Source organism: Rhinopithecus bieti, unplaced genomic scaffold (genome assembly GCF_001698545.2).
Source record: "Rhinopithecus bieti isolate Rb0 unplaced genomic scaffold, ASM169854v2 scaffold_39703, whole genome shotgun sequence".
Lineage (NCBI taxonomy): Eukaryota > Metazoa > Chordata > Mammalia > Primates > Cercopithecidae > Rhinopithecus > Rhinopithecus bieti.
The window spans coordinates 2,261,960-2,273,205 of record NW_016816905.1 but is presented as its reverse complement, the minus strand read 5'-3'; the positions used below and the strand labels follow the sequence as shown (position 1 = coordinate 2,273,205).

General features: G+C 41.2%; 1 protein-coding gene across 1 annotated transcript in view; it reads right to left on the bottom strand.

The window, feature by feature from the left end:
- Positions 1–11,246, bottom strand: part of ANK3 (ankyrin 3) — a 366,065-nt gene that overhangs the window by 38,835 nt on the left and 315,984 nt on the right. The window contains 3 exon segments of the mRNA XM_017855490.1: positions 688–762; positions 1,388–6,591; positions 6,593–9,221. Coding sequence (XP_017710979.1) covers positions 688–762; positions 1,388–6,591; positions 6,593–9,221 — 7,908 coding nt within the window.

The following is an 11,246-nucleotide window of genomic DNA, read 5'->3' as shown; positions in this document are numbered from 1 at the left end:
CTGGGGTTCAGGCTTTTGCCACCGCGCCCGGCCTAAAAAATTTTTAATTCAAAATTTAAACTGTCATTGTTTTCTTGTTTACATAGATAATGTAAATAATCCTTTCCCATTATCAAAGTAATATAAGATTTTCTTTTAAATAAATTTTGAGCATAAAAGTGAGTTTACTTAAAGAAGAGTATCAGGTAAATAGAGTTTTATGTGTATATATCATAAAAACTGTGAAGAGGACTTCACAGTGAATGACTAAAATTTGTGCAACCTAGGCATGGGTTAATTGAACTGTTGCCTAGAAAGCTGCTCTAAGTACATAAACCATGTGAAAGAAGTTTGATTAATTAAGTCATAGGCCTTAGCTGTGTTTTCTTTTGTGCTACAAGATAAATTTGCTATTCAGTAAAAGGTTATCCTATACTACAGAAGTGACATTGTGAAGAAAATGCTTAAATTTAAGGTAAAATAAATTTAAATTTCTATTTCTTAGTGCATATGCATAGAAAAGGCTTTGGAAAAACACAGTATACAAGGTACAATCAGTATTTATCTCTGGGTAGATAAAACTGGTGATAAAGATGTTTTTTACTAGTTGCTTGTTTCTATTTTTAAAATATCTATATTGAACTGCTTGTGAGTAAGACAAAGAAATGAAGAAACTAATTTGTTTCATTCAGCAGTGTATACACTTACCTGTCCAACTAAGTCCCAGGTGATCGGCTACTATTGCCATCCTGATATCTGTCCGTTCACATGGACTCTGTGGACCTACGATTTACAATTTCTTAATTAAAATAATCATCAAGAAAGATACGATACTGGAAAATTGCTTTTAGCAGTATGCAGATTTTACAGAGAGACTAATGCTAACATTGTACACTTAAATGTGTCCTAGTCACCTACATGAACACTTCTTTGCACATGGCTCACTTGTTTTTCACCTGCATCAGGCCAAATGTCAGACTACATGGATGCTCAATGTAATGGGATTGAACATGCTGACAAGCTAGCTAGTTTACAACAGTTACAGAAGTGTCGTGTTGGTGAAAACACCATGATGGGATTTCAACATCTGTGCTTTTACTTTGACAGAATCATATCCATTAGCACATTAAAAAAAAAAAAAGGTTGTTCATCTTGAATGACACCAATATCTTCAGCATGCTTCCCTAGCTGTCTACCGTGTAGTTTGATCAAAAGGCAGAAAGAAGAGTATATACGACAGCACATACGGATGACAATGACATAATGAGAAACTACGGTTAAGTCACTCCACAGGCAATCACAACAGTTCATGCACTAGGGTCTACGAGTTGGAAAGTGTTTACAAACTATGCTCGTTCTCCAGGATGTGAGCAGAGTGCTCGAGAGACCTGACTGCCTTCATTCTCACCAGTCCTTCTACTGCTCCTTTTCTCACTGCCGGCCTTTTCACTCTTTGATTTTAAAGGTGCTGCCTCTGTTTTCTTATCTCTAGCAGACTTCGTTGTAACCGAAGGCTGGCCACCCCGGGAAGTCTCGGAAAACGACGTGTTTCTTGAGGTACTTTCTTCCTCATCGGACAACTCGGACTGCATCTTTTTGTCTTCTTCAGAGAGGCGGTCCACAAGCTTTAAGGTCTCACCACTAATTCCCTTAAAATATTCAATGGAATGTTTACATACTTCCTTGAGCTGACTTTTCCTAACTTTAACTGTGCAGCTGGTGGTGGTGGTGGTGGTGGTGGTGGTGGTGGTGGTGGTTGTGGTGGTGGCAGTGGTGGTGGTGGTGGTGGTAGTGACACAGGTGGATCTTACCTTTACTGGCAACTTGGATGGAAGCTGTTTGGCCTTGCCTTTCTCTGGCTGCCCTTGCTTTTGTGTGGCACATGCTTTTCTAACTGCAACTATGTTATCCCTGTGTGTGTTTTTCACTGGAATTCTGGACTTGGCATCTACACATGAAGAAGTAGTAAGGGCTTTGGTTTTCTCAGATTGACTAACCTGCTTCATTTTACTTGCTTTAGTGTTTGGCATATGGTTCGGTGGGAAGGTATCTTTTGGTGAAGTGGCCTTTACGGGAAGTTTGGATTTTTGCCTAATCCCTATCGATTCCTTTGTTTTTTGCTGTTCTCCAAGAACTTTCTGCTTATCTCTTATACAGTGTCCTTGTAGTACCCCTGTCTTTTTTCCTGATGAGACTTTCACTGGGTTGTCTTTCTCTGTGGTACAAGTGGGTGCAGAATGTTCTGTGAGAACTATATTACTTATAATGTTATCTGTCTGTATAGTGGAAGAATCCAAATTGTTGTTGTTATTAAAGTTATCTTTTTGAAAATCATGTTTTTCATGGGGCCTAACGCCCGTCTGGCTATTGGCTGTATTTGAAATCATTGTTAGAGTTTCATTTTCTAATCCCTGACAACTGGTCATCACCGCTTCTATCTTATCTGTTATTTCTCCAGGGCCTTCTTTCTTCATGGTCATGGTGGATGCAGAAATTCCCATTTTTATAGGCGTGCGCAACTTGGGGTCAACTTTAGAGGTGTTAGTGGCTGCTGCCGATTTCTCCAGGGAGCCACTACTGGATGTGCCTTCCTGACACTCTCCGCTGGTCGGGATGCTGGGGTTAGGTTCCACTGTAGGTGTCTCTACATTTCTCTCTAGATTGGTTTCTACAGTGGTGTCCCCTGACTGTGGCTGTGGTGTGGCAGTGACCATACTTTTATCCCCTTCCCCCTGGTCCCCTGACTTCCCTTCAGAAGTATGCTCACCAATCTGGAAAAATTGGAGCCTCTCTTCAACAAAATCCCTCTTGCTCATGTCAATTGCACCACTGCGAGTCATCTCAAACATTTTTCCTTCATGAAATGGGAAGGGGTTAGGCTCACTAGTTGGGGTACTTTCATCAGTTGGCGTTCTGGCTGGCGTTGTATCAGGGGTTGTTGCTGGAGAGCGGTCTTCTACCGCCAGCCCAAATGGCTTAGTTTCATCTTCCCGTGATTTACTGTCAAAAACTTCATCATCCCCTCGGTTATTGGACCAAGGGTCAAAATCTAGACCTTTGGTAGCTACTGTTTTAAAAGGAGTGGCAAATTCTTCATCTACTTTGTAACTGAAGTAAGTATCAGGAAACACTGATCTGTCAGGATGTCTGCCTTCCAGTGTGAAGAACTGGGCCCCTGACTTCTGATCAGTCTTATCAGGAGTCCTTTCAGATGAAGAACTTTTATAAGGTGGCTTGTCTTCATCTGGTCCCACCTTTCCCTCCTCCTCGATAACTTCGAGTTTACTTTGGCTAAAAGAGCGGTCAGCTGGCTTCAGAATGCCCTCTGTGTTCCAGATATCTTTCTTAATTTCCATGGCTTGACTTGGGAGTTTAGAATCACTCTCTGTCAAGCCATCATCTTCATCTTGAAGGTCATAGCCATCCAGAGAGTCGATCTCTGTGGCATCCGTGTCATGAGAAAACTCTGCTGTGGTGGCAATGGAACACTCTGTGATGGACTGGTCATTGTTCCCATTCTGGGCAGTTTCATTCTGAGGTGAATCAAGGCCAAGGCCAAATTCATTATCTTTTCCAGATCCGTTACTTTCCAGTTCTTTCTGGTTGGAAGCCTTTGCAGCAGAAGCTTTGGATTTTTCTTTTTGTTCGTCGTCCACTTCCTTTAATTTGAAGGTATATTTTTTAACTGGGACTGGCTGATAAATAGATTCGTCATCGCTCGAATCACTGACGTCTGCCCCGGGAGGAACTGGTGAAGGTGGCTGCACTCTAATGACAGGTTCAGCCAGCTGGTATTTGTCATGCTCATCTTGCAGATTGACTTCAATCATGTCAACCTCCTTTTCTGGGAGAAAATGATGCTTCTTATCTGACTCAATCTGGTCCGCATCCAGTGGTGGAGGAGGGGGAAATTCAATATAGGCAACTCTGTTATTTTTGGGTCTTTGGTTAGAGTCTTTGCTCATGTCATTAGGCATTTCACGCTCGACTGCTGTTTCCTCCACTGTAGTCTGCTTTAGGGAGGTTGACTTGGCCTGTTCCTCCTCTTCTGACTCCTCAGAAACCTCGGGAATTGGGCTGGGTTTGCCTGGTATATAAGCTATGAGCGAGTCAGGTGTCTTAGATGTAAATTCGTAACTCACTTCCTCTGAACTGGGCGTTTCTGGGGTTAAAGGGCTTTTCCCAGAGCTGTCTAGAAAGGATACTTGCTCTAGAGTATCATCTTCTGGACTACCTTGGGGAGAAGGAGGTTGCTTTTGCTGTCTAGTTGTATAAAAGGTGCCCCTGGTTTCTTGCACTGTCTTACATTCCTGACTTATGATTTTTTTTACACTTCCTTGTTGTATCTCCTTTTCATATTGCTTCCCCACTTGTACAAAACTGACATAAACGGGTAAAGTTTTTATCTCTTTCCCTCCCTCTGTCTGGGCTAGTGGTGCGAGTTTTTCCAATCCATCAATGGGACTGTGGTCGAATACATCACTAGAGGGAGATTCCTTTCCTGGGCTAAACTCTAAAGAATCAGGAGATTTGGTGGGGGAGGTTTCAGTTTCCTCAAGAGGTGGGCATAAACCTACATAACTCTGGTGTTTGGAAACTTTGCTGATTTCTGAATAGGTAACTTTTTCATCTTCTATAGAATTAAAGTGCTGTGTCTCAACTGTCTCTTTACTCATGCTTGACTGGGACAATTTTTGGGATAGTTCATGTTTTGGAAAGGCCGACTGTTCACAAAAACCATCGGGAATGTTAGAAGACAGCATTCTCCTCTCATCAGCAACTCTGACGGGAATGTGTGACATTGCTGAGCTCTCGCTCCTCCTGGAAGGCTGATCAAGCAATCCACCTGGATGGTCCCCTTCTTTCACAACATATTCCCTATATAAGACTTTTTTGGAGGGAGATTTTACAGTCATTTCTTTAATTTCTGAGAGAGAGCCATTTGTTAACAATTTGTGTTCTCTCTCAGTCACAGACATAAATTCATTCTTTTGATCAACACTTTTACTCTCAGGGTGACCAATGTGATTCTCTCTTACATCATGAACAAGTACATGCGAAAGTTTTTCTTTCTGAGACTTATTGTTAGTGGCTCCCGAACTCTCCCATGTTCTAAAGACCTTTTTGTCCCATGGTCCCCTAGTTGCTAAATCTGAGGTTATATGACATGCCAAGTCTTTAGCCTGCTGCTCAGAAAAAGAGTCAGGCACTGCTTTACTTGACATTTCAGTTCTCTGTTTTTTCACATTATCAGAGCCAGAATCATTTACAACAATTTCGTTGCTTTGGGCATGCTCATCTTTGGCTTTTAATACCGTAAAATCTTTTTGCACAGATACACTTTCATCTGGGAGGTCTATGGCCTTCTGCTGTTTTTCTCTAGCAAAAACTTGGTAGACAGGTAGCTTGCTCTCCTGTATTTTTTTAACTGGGATTCTGGACTGGCCATCTGACTTTCTGTCTTCTTGAGACATGTCCTTACTTTTTGCATGTGTGCCTTGTTCAAATTTTAATCTAATGGAACTGAGTTTAGATTGTTTGAGCTGGAATCCAGACTGGGGCCCATCTGGTGCTTTGCTCTGTGAAATACTTCCTTTGGCTTCCACTGTGGACTTGCTGTCCTCAGTCTGTTGGGAGAGAACCATCTTCTCTGGGCTGCTGGGGAGACTGGGTGCCTTCTCCTCGGCCTTGGGGAAGCCTTGTCCATCAGGGCCATGCTGTCTTGCCTTAACCCATTCATCACCGGATGCCAGCAGTTCTGTCAGCAGCACTTTCTCAGGGCTGCTACTGGTAGGGCTTTGAGAAGAATATTCTTTGCCATTTTTAGGGCGTGCCTTTTTCTCTGGGGACTGCAGTTCATCATTGAGCTTTTCAGTTTTGTCACGAAAAAACTGTGACACTTCAGTCAGTTTTTCTTCAGCCTCCTTCACAGTCCTGTCCACCCTATCTTCATAAATCAACTTCTCTCTACCTCTATCTAATCTGTCCTCAGTAAAGCGCATCCACATGGCATGTTTTGGACTACTAACATTGCCAGAATAGTGCAACACTGTCACTTTATCAAAATGCTCATCTTTAGACACTTTACCTACACCATTTTCAGAAACATCTTTATAGATTTTGGAGAGAATTTCTTTTTTGGGGGCAGTGGCTACTTTTTCTCTGGACCGCTTATCAGACCCCTGTAACTCTGAGCTAGGGGGTCCTGCATGGTCTGTAACCGATTCCTCAGTATCAGAATGAGACACATCTAGCTTTTCTGACAGAAGCATTTTCTCAGCAAACCTGTAAGACTCCCCTCTTAGTTCTGACAACTCATCGTCATGGTATTCTATTGAGTGTTGACTCAAAAGCTTCAATGTTTTATAAGAGTCATCAGATATGAGTTGAGCAGAACTAGGGCGGCTATCTTCTTCTTGGGACACAGGAGTGTTTACTCTGGAAGACTCCAGATAAGAAGGCAATGACTCTTCAGCAGTAAGTTCTTCTTCTTCTTGCTGACCCTGTTCCTCTGAACAAGGAAAAGCATCGTGTTTTTCTGGCAGAAAATCTTTTAGGTTAATATCTCCCCGGGATAAGTCTTTCTGATATACATACATTTCTTTTCTGGATGCTTTTGGTTTCTCTAATAATGACTTCAGTGGGCTCAGCTTGGTTACCTTTTTCGATGTGGACTTCTATTATACGCTCCAGTTTGGGTTTCATTTGGTTGTCCTTCTCTGCATGCTGGGCTGAGGTTTCAGCAGCAGACTTGTGAACATCTGGAGACACTGCCGACTTATGTTCAAACAGACCTGCCAGTTCTTTGGAAGGATCCCGCCCGGACTGAAAGGCCTTCATGATGTCATGGACTGACATGGTTTCTTCAATTCTTTCCGATGCACCTTCACCGCCTGGTGGAGAATGATAAACCATTCTGGTGGTTGTGGTTATGTGAGTTTCTTCTTTAACACGCATGCCTTTGCTTAAAACCCGATTGTGGTCATCTTCTTCGCTACTGGCTTTCATTTGAAATGCTTTAACTTTTTCTTTAATACTAGAGGTGGTGGGCGTTGGTTCCAATTCCATAAAAGTAGGTGAAGGTTTAGGTGACACAGGCTCCTCTGGTTGGGTCTGGGGAACATCCCCAGCTGAGGGCTCATAGCTCCTGATAACATGAACCACTTCAGTTCTTGTTTCTGTAATGACAGGAGGGATGGGAACTTCATGAAAAAGTGGTTTAGGACCAGTGCTTTCAGCGCTTTGTGGGGCTGAAGGTGTCTTTTCACTTCTTGTTTCAAAGCCACTGTCAGACAAGGGACTTTTATCTTGGTCATGTTGAGAAAAGTCATCAGGAGACTCTAAGATAGTATCTGTTCCAAAAAAGGAATCAGCCATTTTACACAATTCTTTCTCAGAGGTGGAAGGCCTCATGGAGGCTGGAGGCATTTTGAGTTTGTGTTCCTGCAAAGCAATTGCTGGTTTTAAAACTCTTTTCTGTCTCTCCTCACCATCCTTCTTTGCGTCTTCAAACTTGTATTTTAAGTTTGTCAGTGAACTACTCCCAATATCATTTGTTAGGTAATCAATAACTTTGGTCAAGTTATAATCCTTTTCGGAGGCGGCTTTTGCTTTTACTTGCACTCTCTCTGGCAGAGATGGAGAATGGCTCGCAGCAGCTTGTTGCCTGGCTTCCCGGATTTCTTCCGAACTAAATTCTATCCAGTCATCTTCGGGAGAGTGTCCTTTGTCACTCTTTGGTGATTTGGGTGATCCTTTATTATCTACACACACATCCTTTTTAAGGATTTCACTAACTTTCACTAAGTCTTCCTTTACTTTCTCTACAATTTTGAAAGGTTCTTCGTCATCAATTCTCCCTTCTTTTGGGAGTTCAGGTTGGAATGGCTTCTCCTCAGGCACATCTGTCTGTAGTATTGCGGTCATCCGCATGAGGTCCTCTTTCATTTCAGCCACGTCTTTTAGTATCTCCTGACTGGAAGATAAAGAAGATGGTGTAGACAACTTAAGGGCAGAGGGTGCAAGGAACAAAGAGGACTTAACTGGAGATGAAGTTCGATTGAAGTGAGGCTGAGGACGTGTCTCCGTAGTCAATGTTTTAATGGGTGACAGCAAGGCTGCTGCTGATTTTGTAAATGAACTAGAGTCTGGAAGTTTCTTTAATGCTGGTTCTGGCAAAACATTGACTACAGAGTATACTGGCACTGTTATAATTGATGAAGTTACAGATGAGGTAGTTGCAGATATTGACGACCCAAGGGATGTATAGAGTGCACTTGCGGAAGGAGTTCTTAGAGACTGAAAAGCTGATGGTGCTGCAGAAACATAGGACCTGAGTGGGGAAAATGGCATTGCAGTCGTGGTAGAAAACACTTTCTCAACTGTGTCAGTGGCTGCATTGACCACAGAGCTCACAGAGTTTGTAGCTGAAGAAATTTTTTCCTGTAACGTGGCAGTGGCTTTGCATCCATTAATTAAAGTTGAAGATGATGGATATTTTAGAGGGGAAATAGATCCGTTGACTAATGCTACCTCTGCATGTCCAGGCATCTGCTTCACAGGTGATGAGAGAGAAGATGCCATTGTAACTTTGGCTGATGAAATGACATCAACTGCTGATTTAACTGGAGACACCACTGACTTTAAAGGTGAAGATATTAACGGTGCTGCTGATGTAATAATTGACTTAAATGGCAAACTTGAGGAATACATATTAATGTTTGATTTGGGGGAGGCAGGGGGTGTCATAGTAATCGATGACCTCTCCAAAAGAGACCCTGCTGTAGTCACTGGAGAGGTTCGAGAGGAAAACGTAGAATTGGATGCCAGCCCTTTTAAGGGCGTAGCTTCCGTGACTGCGGGAGCTCTAGCCAGGGTACCAGAGGAAACTTGGATATTGTATGGAGATTGTGACACCACAGTTTTTATCGGCGAAGAAATTGTCCGAAAGGATCTAATTGGAGATGCCACGTCACTAATGGATTTAACTGAAGATGTAGTTGACGCGCCTAACGTGGATTTGATTGGAGAAGGAGTCGAAACAGACCATATTGATTTTAACGGAGAAGCTGATGGCGTATTAGAGGAAGAACTTGATAAAGAAGTGAAGCCTGACTTGGCTGGCCCAGGCACTGTAATCGGAGCTGTTGTCCAGGACTGGTATGGTCTTGTAGAAAAGAATGGCTTGTATGAGTAAGTGGTGGGGAGGGATCTTGTTGCTCCTGTACTCCGTTCAACTGTTTCTTAAATTTTAAAATGAAATCAAACACAAAATCAACAAAATGGTTGAGAAACAGAGAGACCAGAGAAAAAAATTGGTCAGTAAACTTTGAAATATTACAAAAGCAAGTACAATTGTTTGCATGATTTAGAATGGAAGAGGCAAAAGGAACAATTAAGAGGAAAAATAAATTTCTACAGACATAACTAATCCAAAGTTAAAAAAAAAACAACTAAATAAAAAAACACAGTAATGTGAAATGAAAGAAAAGCACATTGCAACCAAAGAGGCAAACAATGAAAATAGAAAACACGAGGAAAGAATTAATGATGAGAAAAATAACCATAATGGAAAACTGTTCCCTACTTCCTATTGACTTTCTTATGTGTTGGTTTTGAAATATCAGTAGCCGTTCTATTTTGCCTGTATAGGTACATGTTTGTTTCGTGCAACCATACAACTTTCATTTTAGTAACTTCTAATGTCCTCTCTCTCCTTGAGCCTTTCCATGATACAGATTGCACCTACTTAGAACCATTTCAATATATGTAGCTATACATTAAATATCTAAAACTTTTTTCAAAAACCACTCAAGCCTATTTCATGCAGAATCCAAAATAACTTTTAAGTGACAGGCAACTGATGTGCAAACTGTGAAGCCACTGGATTTTAAATCTGTATCTCCCATGCACAGTTCGGTTATGCTTTACACCCATAAAAAGCCAATAAGAGCAAGAAGTTTTCTGAGTCAGAATTAAAAAAACAAACAAACAAACAAAGAAAAGGAATGTTTGCATTTATCTTTTCCATGCAGTATATTCCTTTTGATGAGGGGAAAAGAAAACATAATATGAAATGACTTTAAAATGCATGTGTACATATACACACACAAAGAAAAAAAAAACAGAAAATATGGTTCATGGTTACCATAAGCAAGCAAAGCAACTGAAAACATTTTATCATGCACAATATATCATGGCAAACAAGCCAATGAAGTAATACAATTCCTATGCCATATTATGCACAATATATAACCTTTAAAAGATACTTTCACAAGGGCATTTAGAAAGAAGAGTACACTTTTCCACGAGATATGAAGTCTTGGTACCTTTTGAGATTTTAGGAAAATATTTTCTACTGCACATTATAAAATCACCTGCAACTAAATATGTCCACATCTGTAACTCTTCATCATGGATAAAAGCATATAGTTTATCTCAGATATTTTTTCATAACCTAATCTACATTTAATTTTCAAAAGCTGTCATGGGGGACATCTAAAAAGTACAATTTGTATTTTTAACACCCCATATTTAAGTACCTACAGTAGGATATGTGGGGTGTGTGTATATATGTTTCTCAATTTCAAAGGGACCAATTCTGGTGCCTTCCCATAATATTCATGGGACTCATGGATATCACAAACACTGAAGCAGTCATGAGGTAGACCTGCCACTAGGGAAGAATGGATATAGTAATACCAGCATTTCTTCTGGCAATGGGGCAAGAAACACACAAATGAAGTAAGCACACTTGCTGGGGAGCACAAACACATACTTGGTCCTCTCTGCTTCTACAACTCAAACAAACCAAGCTGGTCACAGAGATTTGCAAGGCCTGCCAAAGGCTAATGTTCTACATCAAAGCTGAATACAGTTTTGCTCCAGGAAAGCCCTGGTTCAGAATAGTGAAACTCAAAGAGAAAATGAGAATCTGCTTCAGCTTTTATGTTCTTCTTCATGCTGTGCCCGTGCCATTGCTACAATCCAGTCCTTGGATTAGCAGCACTCCCACAAGGGTGAAGATGTTCATTCCTAGTGTACATTTAAATTCAAACATTCTGAACATATCCTTTCCTAGGCTTACATATTACTCAAAGAAAGTGGAAGAACTAAGGAAAAACTCGCCTATTCATTACCCCTTCTTGCCATAATTCTCAATATTATACTGCTGAACTCTTCTGGAAATGCCACGCTGCAAATGGAAGGTTCGGGGATTCCTTCAATTCAATGATTTGAGCTTAGTCTGTGTCTCACAAGCATTTATT